Source organism: Ptychodera flava, chromosome 13 (genome assembly GCF_041260155.1).
Source record: "Ptychodera flava strain L36383 chromosome 13, AS_Pfla_20210202, whole genome shotgun sequence".
NCBI lineage: Eukaryota > Metazoa > Hemichordata > Enteropneusta > Ptychoderidae > Ptychodera > Ptychodera flava.
This window is the reverse complement of record NC_091940.1, coordinates 11062114-11078554: the sequence shown is the minus strand read 5'-3', so window position 1 is coordinate 11078554 and position 16441 is coordinate 11062114. Positions and strand designations below refer to the sequence as shown.

Sequence of the window (16441 nt, the reverse complement as noted above, 5' to 3'; positions counted from 1 at the left end):
TATTGATGAAAGAAAGCAATAGAATATGACAAAATAATGTCGACTTTAAGTTCAAAACCGCAAGTATAGCCAAATTTCTTTGTAGAATTGTTAATCCTCTACCCCTTTTTCCTAATAGAAGAGTCGTCTTAATGTCATATAAGCCATAGTGGCAATGCCTGTCCAGCCAGCGTCGCTACGATCGATCACTTTTTCTCTTGACACGAGTGACTTAATCAGCCACAGCTTGGTCCAAATGAATTGTTTTATTCAAAAACTTGACCGTCTTCTTCCGAAGCAAGTCCAATCGTGATGTGTTCTTATCGATCGCAAGTGCTTCTATACCTTGTTTAGCTTGCGGGGGCGTTGGAAAGGCGACTTCCGCAGCTGAACAAGGTCAAACCGCCATGCAAATGATATGCAATCTGACTTCCGGCATAATGAGGAAAACGTCTATTGAATGCTTATGTTCATATGATACTTTCGATAGTCACTTTACTTTTCTTGAATATCTAAAGTCGCCTCCCCCAGGAACGTAGAAAAACAGTTATTACCGAAACCGAAAATGAAATAAGTTACAAGAATATAACCAGATATGAACTGAATATGTTCACGTGTTTTACAACAGGTTCATTAATAGTAGTACGCTTCACAGAACAATAAGATATCTGTTAGATCATTGTATGTAGCAGGTTCCATCAACTTCGCACAGAACTCTCAGAGTTAATCACTAATTACAAAACTTTATTTAATATGCAAATGAGCTATTAATTAACTTGACACTGCTCAATGCTTCATGGGACAATTAGATATCCATCAGATCAACATTTGTAGCACGTTTCATTTTATTTCATGCTGTAATTTTGGAGTAATATCACTAATTACAAAGTTCATCAAAACTGTAAATGAGCCCTAAATTAACTTGACACTGTTCAATGTTTCATAGCACAATTAAATAGTTATCAAATCAATATCTGTAGCTCGTTTCATCAAGTTTGGTGCCGTAATTTAACAGTTATATACCTAATTACAAAGTTTATTAAATATTCAAATGAACCCTTAATTAACTTCACACTACTAGATGCTTTACAACTCAGATAGATATCTGTCGGATCAGTTTATGCAGCAGTTTTCATCACATTTGATGCAGTTATTTTGGAGTTATATGACTTATTACAAAACTTCATAAAATATGCAAATGAGCTATTTGTTAACTTGACACTGCCAAATGCTTCTCAGTACAATTAGATATTTATCAGAATAACATCTGTACCCACTTTCACTGACTTGGATGCTGTAATTTTAGAGTTATATACCTAATTACAAAGTTCATTAAATATGCAAATGAACCCTTAATTAACTTTACACCACTAAATGCTTTATATCATAGTTAAATATCAATCGGATTAGTGTCTGCAGCAGATTTCATCACATTTGGCGCAGTTATATCAGAGTTATATGACTAATTACAAAACTTCATAAAATATGCAAATAAGCTATTTTTTAACTTCACACTGACCAATGCCTCTAAGTATAATTAGATATCTTTCAAATCAATATTTGTTGCAAGTATCATCAAGTTTGGTCCAGGAATTTCTGAGTTATCTCACTAATAACAAAAGTTCATTAAATATGCAAATGAGAAGATAATTGACATGACGCTCACAGTATCATGATAATGTTCTGAGATTGTCATCTGTGAAAAGTTTCATGAAATTTTGTGCAGTATTTCTTGATATATGTCTACACTGTCATTACCGTCTCCATAGGGAAACCATTGTACAGAAAAAAACGCTATTACATAACTTCATTAATATGCAAGCCACACTAACCAAAATCTAATCAGTTCTTGCAAGTAGCATATGGTACCTGTGGACCAAATCTGACTTGAATCCGTTCAGGCGTTTTTGAGTTATCGTGTAAACAGACAGACAGACACACACACACACACACGGACAGACAGACAGACATCGCTATGACATTAGTCCACGTGTTTACACACGTGAGCTAAAAACTCATTTGACAACGTGTAATTGGTAATTCACGACGTGGTCTTTTAAAAGTACGTAGTGGTGTTGTTAGATTATAACAACACACAAACAGTAAGGATAACAGTGTACCGATGACGTAGCAGCAAATAATCCATTCACCAAGGACGATAATGAGAAGCTGACAATCGCTACAACATATGTGCACATGTGTATATGATGGCGTCACTTCTATTCGTGTACATCCTGTTCCGCATAGCATAATGAAATGGGTTAGTTTTTCAAATATAGAAACACATTGCCATAAAAATGTTTCCGTTACCATCCGTTACCTGGGATAACTTCTTCTTTGTGCTTATGTTGCCGCCCCCGTTGTCCGGCACTACCTTATCATATTGCTGAACATTATTTTGTTGTTGCACCTGAGCCATTTTAGCACGTTGCCATCTGCAGCCGTAGTCACGTTAATGTTCATGAAAGAGCTAATCGCTATAGAAACCTTATAAACATACTGGACACTAGCTATATATGATGAAAGTAGATAAAAAATCACCATTTTCCAATCATGATCTAGAAAGGTCAAAGAACGCTTCGTCCAATGGTCGACAATGTCTATTCATGTACGCTGTAGTCTAAATCCACTGCTTTAGGTGCAAGGGATTATTTTTCCTTGTCATCTTATGCACAGAATATACATCCTAGACTTAGAGATGTAGTGCCGGTAAAAGAGTGCCAAGAGTCAATCAACCAGAATATATATGTAAGTTTGCTACCAATTGCAGCACTGTGTTGAAAGAAAAGTAGCAGATGTTACAGAAAGGAAATATAGAACAATAACCATCACGACGACCTTTAAAAACCTAAAGGGGTAACCGAACATGCCATCTTTGGAAGGTACAAATCAATCCGACAGGTCGCCAGTATTTTGGATGCGAAAACTGCTAATAATTGCTTTCTTTATTTAAGTCAAATACCGATGGTCAAGAATACCTTTTTCCTAAGTAGGCCTAGGTAGAGGTTTTAAGCTCGTAGAAAAGTATATCTGAAATGAAAACCCGATGTCCTAAAGTTGAGACTACTTTGTGACTGGGTCACATCTCTACTCGTTACTCATCCCTAATGTCACATGCCATGTTATTTAATCTTCTTGTGTCACGAGACCCTTTTACATTCCACATTTTTACTACTCATTTCGTCTTTTATATTACGTATCTCGAAGTTAGGTCTCATAAGTCCATACTATAGTGACACTTTAAGTTTCACTAAATCATGTACATCTGATTTTCTTTATCGAGGAAAAATGTTTGAATAACGTTTGTGTGTTCGATCTTTACGTGTGAATCGCATACTTAAATTACGCCTTGCTCTAGAATAACGCAATTTGCTCGCCTTATTGAAGTGTTTAGAAGGCTTAGTATTTCAAGACACTACGTGACAAAAACCAACGTACCTTCGCCCAAAGAGTAACGTTGTCAAAAATATTTTCGTCAACCCTCCCCGAAAAAGGAAAGCAAAAAGCTTTACTATTTTAATGTTTTATTCATGCGCATGTAAGAATTTATTTTCAATAAAGTTGACAGTTTGGTGCACCGCAGTTGCAGCAAAAAAGAAAGATTTTAAAATTATGCAACTGTTATCTGGCCAAGCATTATAAAGAGAGGGCAAGGTAGCATTTGTATGCAGCTATGGCCGTGGAAGTGAGGCAGAGAGCAAAAAGAGAACACTTCTACAGAAAATACGGCTAGTTTTCAATCGGATTCGAACTCACAACATACGGCATCAGTCGCCTAGCGGAGAGGTTACAGACAGATACGCTCGGCTAAATCCCCACTCTCAAAAAAGAGTGGTTCAATAACCGGCTAAAACTTGTTACATTTTTCTGACTGCGACCGCTTTACACGTTGTAGAGTTCGTGAAGCACTCACGCACGTACGCTCACTATCACACATCGCACACACACTTTATCGAAGCGAAGCAAAGTTCAAGCCAAATATTCTAAAAGGGCTGTTCGGAAAAGCAAAATTTCATAATGTTTACACAGGTAAAGAGAAGTTCAAGTCAACTGTTCAAATAAGGCAGTCTAAAAAGTAAAATTGCATAAGGGTTACACTTGTTTTGCTCTTTCAATTATTGCCGTACCAGACCATTTAACTCTAACACCAAAGTTTTTCATTATCTTAATGCTCTATTGTTTTAAGCTCGCGTGTTCACACATGTGTGTCTGTCTGTTTACACGATAACTCAAAAACGCCTGTACGGATTCAGGTCAGATTTGGTTGACTGGTACCATATGCTACTTGAAAGAACTAATTAGATTTTGGTCAATGTGGCTTGCATAATAATGAGGTTATGACGTTTCCATTTTTTTCATATAATGGTTTTACTATGGAGGCAGTAATGACATACACCAAATTTGATGCAAAATGCATCAAATATTGATCTGGTGTTCATCTAATTGTACTTAGAAGCATTAGGCAGTGTCAAGTTAATAAATAGCTCATTGGGATATTTTATGAAGTTTTTTAATTAGTCATATAACTCCGAAATAACTGCATCAAATTTGATGAAATCTGCTGCAGATACTGATCCGACAGATATCTGTGTTGTAAAGCATTTATTACTGTGAAGTTAATTAAGGGTTCATTTACATGTTTAATGAACTTTGTAATTAGGTGTATAACTCTAAAATTACGGCACCAAATTTGGTGAAACCTACCACAGATATTGATCTGATAAATATCTAATTGTGCCATGAAATATTGAGTAGTGTCAAGTTAAGTAAGGGTTCATTTGTATATTTAATGAACTTTGTAATTAGTGATATTACCCCAAAATTACACTATTTTATTTGGTGAAACGTGCTACAAATGTTTCTCTGATAGATATCTTATTGTCCCATGAAGCATTGCGTAGTGTCAAGTTAATTAAGGGTTCATTTGGGGCCGACTCGCAGCGATTTCGAAGCTGTTATCCAATTGGTTGGCAGAATCGTACCGTTATAATGAAATAATACAAATAACTCCCTAAGTTGCTGTGAATAGTGACAATCGACCAATCAGATATAACCTTGGAAACACGCTGCGAGTCAGCCGTTCATTTGCGTATTTAACGAACTTTGTAATTATTGATATTACTCCAAAATTACAACATTAAATTTGATAAAACGCTAAATCTCCACTCCCAAAAAAGTGTGGTTCAATAGCCGGCTAAGTTGTTACATTTTTCTGACTGAGACCGCTCAACACGTTGTAGAGTTCGTGAAGCACTCACGCACGCATGCTCACTATCATACATCGCACATACACACTTTATCGAAGCGAAGAAACGAATTTCATCGCTTTAACTGGGCGAACGATAACCTCGGGGACAATTCTGTCCACCAGCAGTGTTACCAACCCAGGTTAGAAAATACGGATAGTTTTCAATCGGATTCGAACCCACAACATACGGCATCAGTCGCCTAGCTGAGAGGCCACAGACAGACCCGCTCGGCTAAATCTCCACTCCCAAAAAAGAGTGGTTCAATAGCCGGCTAAGTTGTTACATTTTTCTGACTGAGACCGCTCAACACGTTGTAGAGTTCGTGAAGCACTCACGCACGCATGCTCACTATCATACATCGCACATACACACTTTATCGAAGCGAATATCTAAATGTCCCATGAAACATTGAGCAGTGTCAAGTTAATAAAAAGCTAATTTGCATACTAAAATAAATTTTGTAATTAACGATTTAACTCTGAGAGTACTGTGCGAAAGGTGATGAAACCTGCTACATATAATTATATAACAGATATCTGATCGTTCTGCACAACGTACTACTATTAATGAACCTGTTGTAAAACACGTGAGCACATTCAATTCACATCTGGTTAACCCTGCTACAGTATGTTTCACTGCTGAGGAGGTCGTGTTGTTGTCATGACGACTATCGGAATTTGCAAACAACTCTGGGAGTAAAACGGGTTGTCAATAGGGCACCGAACTACTGAATATCATTATCGTGCATTATACTTGTGCATTATATTGTTCCCTAGGGTATTAAAGGTGTGCAATATACACACCAAATGACTAGATAATTCACTTTATGGGCAGAATCTAGAAAATTAGCCTCTTCTTGTCTGGGAAACGAAAAAAGATATCCCTTGAACTAAAATATGCATGGGATACCAGCCATTGTCTCTGGGCTACCAACTTCAGAAATTGGTAACACAAGTGGAGTACCTGGCGCTGGTATGCATGCGTGCATGAATGCATGAATGCGTGCATGCATGCATGCATGCATGCACGTATGTATGTATGTATGTATGTATGTATGTATGTATGTATGTATGTATGTATGTATGTATGTATGTATGTATGTATGTATGTATGTATGTATGTATGTATGATTATGTATGTGTGTGTGTGTGTGTGTGTGTGTGTGTGTTGTGTGTGTGTGTGTATGTATGTAGGTGATTACAAATTTTAATAAGGCCAGAAAGAAAAAAAATAATTTTTTTTTTTTCGCCGCTTCTACTTTGGCCGATTTGTAATAATATTTTGATTTTGCAAATTCAAACTTCTGCATTGCAAATACTTAAGTACCGCCGCTGATGGCGCCCTACACTTCGTCGGCTTTTCGTGGGGATGTTGGATTCTGAAATTCGAAATATAGTTCTGAATTCAATAACCTGTGTCAGTGTATCTTGTCTTAGGTATTTCTAGTTAGCCTAAAAGGGGAAAAGATTATTTTACCTTGTCTGCCTCCCGGCCAAAAAAGTTCGAGGGACCGCGGTTACCTTTGGCCTAAAAATATTTAAAAAAAATGTTTCACTCCTTAACGTTGTTCCTAAAATTCTGATGAACAAGATTTTTTCTCTGGCGTAATGACAGAAATGTCAAATCAAATGTGACCCCATCTCTCCCAAATACTTACATTTAATGTTCAAATATTGTAACGCTCTGCGAAAGTAGATAGCAAAATATACACAATTCTTTAGTGCATTGTAAGCCATTCTCTTAAGTATTGTTTCGAACTTCACAGCGTGCAATAATTGTTCCATGACGTTGCACTAGCATAATCATAAAGTGACCTGCATTAGTGGTGTAATTTTCGGCAAAGATAGATTTGCATTAACTCTTAATCCAGTCTCATTACAGTGATCTAACATCCCAAAACGATCATTCAAAGGACGAGAATATTCTGATGCTGTAAATTGTAAATAAATGCAGGTATATTTGACAACAGAAACATTTACAAATTACAATAGTAACACAAATGAAAATTTTCGAATCACAAAAATAGCTAAATGCTAATCGAGTGTTACCCCAATCTGTCCAATGCTTTCATCTCATCTTTAAATATTATAACGCTTAGCGACAATTAAATAAAAAGTAGTAAACTTTATACAATTCTTTAGTCTATTAACAATAACTGTTTATACACACATCTAATTCTCCTAACTTTTGAAATGAAGGCGATGAGGGCTCCTAGAATCCAGAAACTGATAAAGATGTCAAAGAAATTTTGAAAACGTGCCATCTAAGACTTCCAGATGATCTAACTTATATTATACAAAATGAATATGTACTTTCAATGTAACATGTTTATCAATAAGGTTTTTTCAATCGGGCTCGAACTCACAACATACGGCAGCCATTCACCTAGCGTAAAAGCAACAGGCAGCACCACTCGGCCATATTCCCACTCTCAACACAAGAGTGGTTCAATAACTGAGCTGAGTTGTTAATTTTCCTGACTGCGACCATCCACACTGCTGTATAGATCATGGAGCACTCGCACTTTCATACTTGCTATCACATATTGCACGCAAACTTTATCGAAGCAATGAATACATCGCTTAAACTGGGGGAAAGACAGCCTCGGGGACAATTCTTTCCATAAGCAGAGCTATCAATCCAGGGAAAAATATCACTTATCAATTATCACTCAAATGTAAAAATCATGCTTGTATGACCTGACGTTTCTTAGAGAGAGCACCTTTTGTTGAAAGCAATGTACGCTTGCTGTTGACAACTACATAACCTTTCTTGGCAATTTTCATTGTCGATATATTTACTTTTAATTTGCGTTCATAAGGCAGTGTCTCTTCATCACTTGTTTCTGCATGAAAAGTTTGGAACAGGTTTGAGTTATCTGCGGTATTTCAAATGATCACAAAAGAACGTGTTATTACTACTTATATTTCCCTAAACTCGCCTTTGCTTAATATTCTGCTTGTTTCGTGCAACACTTCTTTCTCTTAGAAACCATCGGGCCATTTACTTTTAATTTCACGTTCTTGGGGACGTGCTTTTTCAGACTGACTCAGATATTGAGGAGATTAATGATATTAGTGAGTATGTTTATCATATTTTGTCAAATGGCGTAAACACAAGTACATAAGAGCAAAACAAAACACATAAGAGCAAAACTGTCCGTCGAGTTGTTTTTAAAAAGTTTTGTAGGGTATCAGGAAAAGATGCTATCAAGCTTTTTGTGTAAGAAATAAATATAAGGACAAATTGGGATGGTTTTACAATGGAAACCTCGAAGTCTTGGTCAGAATCCTTGAAGCATCACGAGGCCGTAGGCCGAGTTATGCTCATGTTTATGTTCGTTTTAGTGTTACAAGCTTCGGATAAAAAATGGGAGTTTCCAACATGGGAATACGATAAAAACGATATATCAGGAATCACTGATCATTTGACTGATTTAAACGCCAAGCATTTGAAGTTTTTAGACGTATCATTTCATTGAGTTATGCTATTGTCAAATCACTCTACTAATGGCAAATTACTGACATGAGTGAAAATGTAGTACGTTTTTTCTAGTAGGTATAAATATTACATAGTTTCTCATCAGATCTGTTTCAACCCCACCACGTAATATCATGATACACCAACCCGTATGTTTTTGTACCCCCAAACGTTCCACAAAACATTTTATTTTTCCATAGCAGGCTTCTCATCTTGTCACGGTTGGGGCTCACAGGTTTATGCTGTGGTAAAATACGTACTTCGGTTTCCTGTACTAAGAAAATGCTTCGTTTAAGGCGAACGAGGACTATATTTATAGGCGATTTATGCCATTGTATTGTCAGAGTATCCCTCAATGAGAAAGTGGGTCCATGATTTTGTCTGCGAGTGTGTCTGGCTGAGAGTCTGTCTCTGCCTGTGAGTAACTCAGTTCATGTTTTTTGAGTTAGAGTGCCAGGCCCATTTATACAGTATCGTGGCTATGTCGGATACCGATGCCATAAAGAACACAGTAAGATGACATAAAATACTATGAGCTCTAAATGTTATCACTTGACTACTCGCTGTATGTTTCCATTCTATCGTTTAAAACTCAATCCATGAATAAAGGGCTCAACATGAATAAGTGGTTTGAAAACAATGAGAAGGTGGAGGTAGTATGCAGATTTCCTCAACGAGAAGTTTACGTTACTGGGTTAATTTTTTAAATGTGTAAACGAGCTGTTGCTCCCGTCCGGGCGTTTTGTGGTGCCACTTACTAATTGTTTTAGTTTCGATCGAGTAGAATATATCGCGTCTAAGACAATATAAGAAATAAATCAGTACAAGCAAGGCAGATTAATGGAAATATGAACACTAAGAGGTGTTAAATGAAAAGTCATGTCATGAAAACTTAGAGGTGTTAAATATTACTTTTTGATGATTATGACAGTATTGTAATTGTATTTTAGGTGGCAGACATTTCCAATCCCTCGATGATACGCTTCATGTACGCCAAACTATTGTTGTGCTACCATTGTGTTTTGAAACAAATTGTTTTTAAAACAATATGCGCATTGAAACAGCAGGAAGTACGTGACAGGACTGATGAAACTTCGCGCTGTTATGTTGCAAGCTATTGATTCTTGCCGCATAGTTTTCAGTTAAATCAGTATTGGTAGCTGACACGGGCGAACACTTTTGTTCGTTGATCTATGTTCCTTTTAATGTTATATTACAAGTAGATACTTCATCATCAATGTTACAATATGAACTATCTGTGAATTTAATTTTTGTTTAAAAATTGAGAAAGAGTAATGAGATGCAGGTTGAGATTTATTTCAGCTGCTTTATACAAAAGTTACTTTATTCACAAAGTCTTAAATCCTAAAAGTAAATATTGACCCCAATAGGCGAATGTGTCCATTACCATTTGCTTCTCGGACGCAAAATTTCACTACATTGCAGTATTCTCTTGCCTGTTTTCACGTATAACTAATAAATAAAACTGCTTGTTTATCATCACTGTCTTGCAAAGAAGACTTACTCTGGGTTTTAAAGACAGCGTCGCGTTGTTGATTCTTTGTTTTGTCTATTTTGTCGTCAGTATTTGTTGACTTAAGATGACAAACACTTCTGTCACTTCTACTTAAGATACAAGGTTGGCGGAACAATCAACCAACCAGTTATAGATAAATGCATTGCAGAAGCAAATACTCGTAGAAATCCGTCTTTGTTTTGACATCTTAGTAATCTGTAACTGTAGTAAATAGTAGATCTTGGTAGACGTGACCATATGCAGCCTTACTGAAATTTATAAGAGGGGAGGGGTAACATTGCTATAACAATGACTGTGTCAATGTCAACCAATCTCATGATAAATAGAAGCCAATGCAAATAACACAGTACTGTTGTTTGCAACAATTTATATCTGGAATTTATATATATATATATATATATATATATATATATATATATATATATATATATATATATATATATATATATATATATATAAGGGACAAGACTTTGACATTTCATGGTCAATTATTGATAAAGCATTTAGCTACTCTAACATGAACAAGCGATGTAATCTTTGTATATCAGAAAAGCTGCACATTATCAATGCTGACAAATCTACACTGTTAAACAAACGCTCTGAGTTGGTTTCAAAATGTCGCCACCAAAACAAATATTATTTATCGAATTTTAACACTACCTACAAATAGAATGGTTCGTCCCAATACTATATGTAAGAGTGTCGAGCTAGAAATCCTTTCACTCTATCTGAGGATTGCAAGATGCATGAAACTTAAGTAATAGATTTCATTACTTTGTACTTGAAGTAATCTGTTTCTTTATTATACGCTCTGCTTTTTGCATTGAGCACTGTAATTTCCCTCGAGGACATCTGTATACTTCGATATATATATATATATATATATATATATATATATATATATATATATATATATATATATATATATATATATATATATATATATATATATATTATATATATATATAATATTGATATAGGCGCCAATGTTACACCCGTGGCCACTTTAGTGTTGATCAAGCCTGTCTGGTACAAGCAGAAATTCTGTCTGCAGAAGGGTGATAAAACGGTTACTTTACCCTGTATCAGTGGTGATAATGATCCTACTATCAGTACCCCATGGACACGCCGATTAGCCTGAAATTAGGGAGTGATCGTAAAATACACTGTATACAAATGATGTTGACCACAGCATTTGCCCTATCAGTACTCAGTATCTGCTAAAATTAATGTGTTTCAAATGTAGTCAGTGTAAGAGAACATCACACATTTTGTGTCGATTTCAATATTGCATTGAATGAATACCAACGATACTATAGCGTGTATCGCAAATGTCGTGTTCAGACTTTGTTCAGACGCGGGAATTGAGAAAATGCCACTTTGAAAATGTTAGCGATTAAATTACAGACATCGCCTGTCTTGAATGCAACACTTTCGAAATAAACATTCACTTGCACTAAGCCATGTTTCTTTCCTAAAAACCGTGAATAAAACTCCACTTTCACTTGGTACGAGAGAAAAGGTAAGAGTAAAGTACAGTCGGGGTAGCGTTTTACATGTACATGTATTCTCATGTCTGTAACCATGAACAACACTTTTCTCATCCCGGTTGAAGGGAACTTGTCCTGATACATATACATCTCTTCCAAACTTTTCTGGCTCCCTCCACGTTTATCTTAAAACGCTTGGTTGTTTCTTTGTAAGCTCCTCATGGTACCTCGCTAGGTGCCGGATTGCCACCACAATCTCTTATATTTTGAACAATCAAGCTTGCTACGTCCTCACTGAAGGATTTGCCCCTATGATATTCGCGACCGTTGTTATTGATGTTCATTGTCGGAGTGCAGACTTACAGCAGGTCTACAGTGCAGTGTTGTGACCGATTTGAATTGGGCAGGCGAGACATTTTAGTAGAACGTTATCTCAATCCTAACAGTGGGGTGCCGATAGTGAACCTTACATTTATTACACCGATCACCACTTTGTTTCGTTTATACAAACAGAATTTCTGCTTGTACCAGACAGGCTTAATCAACACTAAAGTGGCCAATAGTTAACTCAATTAGTAAAGTCACAGCCCAAAGTATTAATGCAAGTACGGCAGACAGAACACAGTAACCATTGTACAGAACATTACTTCAAAATTTATAAAGTTTTCCTTTGTTCATGACTATGTTGTTTATATATCACTCACATGAAGTACTCCAACAATAGTTATATACAATGATTCCACGTAAACATATTTCCCCTAACATTCTGGACGATATCCCTGACACATTGCCTTAACAGGTAATTAAAAAATACGAAAGTGGTAAGAATTAAATGAGAATATTCATTTCAGTAGAAAGATTATAGTTTCCATTTAATGCTCGACCTTACAAGACTGGGTACATGTGGCTGTGCTTTACCGAAGAATGCTATCCATGACACTAGATTGGTAGACTTGAGCATCAGCGTTAAATATTCCAGGCATTCCTACATGTCGTCATTGGGTGGATTATCGTGTCTCTCTTTAAAGGCTTGAGTGAAGAATCTCTGCAAGTGTTAACATTGAACTTGTCATATGAAACATATAAGGAAGAATTGCATTTTAAGTAGAATGCGCCTCAAGGACAGATATTTGGAGTCTGAGAATTTCACAGTTCTTTTTGATCTTCCACTTGTGTGGGATCATTTTGAAGCAAGTAAAGTTAATAACGTTTTCACAGTCTTATTTTGTGAAAGTTGAAATTAATTTTCTCCCGTAGAGATAACGCTATGAGCCTATGGCAACCATATTCAAATTTCAATTATCGTTAGTCTCAGGTATAATCCTTGTGATCAGAGGTTTGTAATCTTGATTCTGAATTAGAATGGTTGGAAGTTTCCTTAAGGTAAGTGTGAACAAGAGCTTAAGATTATTACTTTCAAGGTGTACAGTCCCTTAAGCAAAGCTACATAGAAAAGTCTGTGCACCTAATGAAAACGTCTACTACACTGTATATATGTAAACTTGTGATTGAACTAAGTGTCTAAAATGAAAGAAATCTCTAGTGGACAACAAAGAGACGTGAAATTATTTGGAAGTACCTGAGAACCGTTTTCTGGTGTTCTTAACAACATATAGTCGAAGACATCCCTGAGTTGATCTGGCCTTGGGCGCTTGTACCTGTCTTCATGCCAACAGCGTTGCATAAGCCGGTAGCTAAAAAGAATGAAACAACGATTTACGACGACTATTTACTCTTACGCCATATCTCGGCACATCTGTACCCAATCAGTACTTTTAAATCATTATGGGTACCGAGCGAAGAGCTGGTAATTTCACAGGTCGATTGGCCTCTGATATTTACAGTAAACATTTACTATTCATTTATGTTGTGTATGGTGTATTTATCTTAGCAGAAGCCTTGCTTTACAATCCAGAAGAACGCCCAGTTGTATTTAAACATGATAAACCTTGACGGTGATTAGGGTTAAATCACAAGATAACCTTGATGAATTACTTGACTATCATTCTAATGAACCTTGGTAACTTGTGTATACAAGGCTACAGAATGGAATATTTCATTTTGAGACATATCACTTACGCTGTTGGTGTACATCCTTCTGGTTTCACAGGTCTTCTGCCTCGTCGTAAATACTCAAGTAAATTTTCAACTGATACGTCCATCATGGGAGAACCACCTATTTATAAAATAAGAATGCAACATGCGACATTAAATGATTTTAAATCTGATGCAATGGAAGGACTTTCTCTAGTTCTCAGTCCACAGCTTTCTTTGATTTAAACATGATATTCAGCACTTACCTAGTGAACATATTTCCCATAATAGTATTCCGTACGACCACCTGTACGAAAAAATAAAATTACCATGTAGGAAGACATCAATTACACACTTGTAGAAGAATTTTTCATCTGTATTTTACGCTAGCTAGAAAATTAGTTTGCAGCACTTTTAGACTTCAACCATATGTATTGCTATTAATCGAACGTTGTGCAAATTTAATAAACTAAGACTCTTTTCATGTCTTCATCTTTTAGGCATGAATCTTACCAGTCACTTTCCAATGTAAAGGTTCCATCGCGGAGAAACTCTGGAGGCATCCATCGTGAAGGAACTCGACAATGTTGATTTGGCTGTAAGAGATTGTGGCTGTAAGAGATTGTCATGAAGGTTGCCGTGAAAAAACATTTTAATGTGATTCGTGTGACCCCAGTACGACTGTCCAAGTACAGGTCCTGTAATGTTGCTTATTCTCATAATATATATATATATATATTATATATATATATATATATATATATATATATATATATATATATATATATATATATATATATATATATATATATATACAGTGTTCGCGGTGACTTTTTTCTCCTCGCGTACGGCATACGCATTAGTCTGCTAAAATTGCGTAATGGCTGGATTTGAGTGCGTAATTTCACTTCCGCACTCGATTGATGAAAAAACTGACAGCAAAATACAATGTGCCGTTGAATAAACCTACACTACATATTCGGATTGTACGATGTAACATTATTTTAATGAAAACAGTTTAACGAACAACTTGAACAATGTTGAAACGTAACAGCGAAGGGTATACATGCAACCGTCACAACACATCGGGCAACCCAAAAGTTAGAGTTATGGCAGCTTATCCAGACGGTTTCTGGACGTTTCGGCACCAAGTCGTTTCGGCCCAAGACGTTTCGGCCTTCCAATTTCAGGCCCCAAGTCCGAGTCGTTTCGGCAACGCAACCCAAGACGTTTCGACACCGCTGAAGGCTACCTGTGGGAACTAGTGCTGGAGCGCAATGTTACAAATCAAAGTACTAAAAAGTATAGTGTCAACTAACATTCACTTACATGCTTAATCTTTGTGAGAACATGGGAAGAGACCGTAAGAAAAAAATTCATATCATTTTCAAATCTGTGACACAAGTTTATCGATCAAGTTTATCAATAGCCGCCGACATGGAAAAAGTTTGAAAGCGGTGAGGAAACAGCACGGCAAAATTCACACAAAATGCACATAAAGTACTGGTCAGAACGCAAAGGTCACGCTTACGAATATGACGGATCAGTCAATTACTAAATAATTTGAAAAAAAAAATCGAAACACAGATCTATGCCGAAACGTCTTGGGTTGCGGTGCCGAAGTGACTTGGGACCGGAAATTGAGAGGCCGAAACGACTTGGGCCGAAACGACTTGGTGCCTGAACGACCAGTTACCATCCAGGCACTTCTGCAGTGTTCAAAATTTATCGGGATTCCGACGAGCTCTACCAATGAATCATTTTTTCACGGACTCGTAGAGCAAAGTTGAAAGAAATTAAAACAGATTTGTCTGCTTCGACACCATGCTGCATGTGTGCTTGATCAAAATTTGGGAACAGCGAGACGCGATGATCGTGCACGGTTGGCATTTATATAATTTGTCGCAACATTTCTGTCAATCACTCACTTTCAGAAACTATCGCTCGCCTGAAAATTAGCAACGTAATTCATAGGCACAGCTGACATGATAACGTGCCTATAAACGTGATAACGTGTGGACTACGATGCCGATTTTTCAGACAACGCCCAGAGAATTCGAAACTCCACACAAAATGAGTGATTGACAGAAATGTAGTTGCAACAAATTTCGTCTGGTTTGTCGCCTAAGCTAAGTCGTGGGGAGTGCTTTCGGTGTTATCCTTTGCGTATAGAAAACGCATAACGATGAAGAAAATGGGTAGAGAGTCAATTTCAATGCGTAAATACGCACGATTTTTGCGTAAACGCCGAACTCTGTATATATATATATATATATATATATATATATATATATATATATATATATATATATATATACACACACACACACACACACACACACACACATATATATATATATATATATATATATATATATATATATATATATATATATATATATATATAAAGACAGAAAGATAAGGGCTGGACACCGTACTAATATAGCAAAGTAAGGTACAGTAAGATTTTTACAATATTAAGTAGTTGAAACCAACGTAGCAATATCAGAAAATGCCTACAGTTACAAGGTACGGAGAAGGAAAAAGCCACGAACAAAAAACAGGCAGTCCCGTTACAAGTTTACATGTAAACAGCACTGCATAAGGTTTGGATAATTGCAACCCAAAATGCATATGACTTGTCTGTGAGTTTCTCTTCAAAGAACAACAAT

General features: G+C 36.4%; 1 protein-coding gene across 3 annotated transcripts in view; it reads right to left on the bottom strand.

The window, feature by feature from the left end:
* Positions 1-12289: 12289 nt before the first annotated feature.
* The window catches only part of LOC139147398 (uncharacterized), a 48922-nt gene continuing 44770 nt past the window's right edge, over positions 12290-16441 (bottom strand). For 2 of the 3 annotated variants that reach the window (XM_070718490.1, XM_070718491.1), the window contains 5 exons: positions 14283-14365; positions 14036-14076; positions 13815-13911; positions 13315-13429; positions 12290-12780 (listed from right to left, as the gene is read on the bottom strand). In XM_070718490.1, the coding sequence (XP_070574591.1) occupies positions 12721-12780; positions 13315-13429; positions 13815-13911; positions 14036-14076; positions 14283-14365 (396 nt within the window). In that variant the 3' untranslated portion in view covers positions 12290-12720. Of the gene's footprint in view, positions 12781-13314; positions 13430-13814; positions 13912-14035; positions 14077-14282; positions 14366-16441 lie in introns of those variants that run through there. The other variant, XR_011555717.1, reaches the window with a different exon arrangement.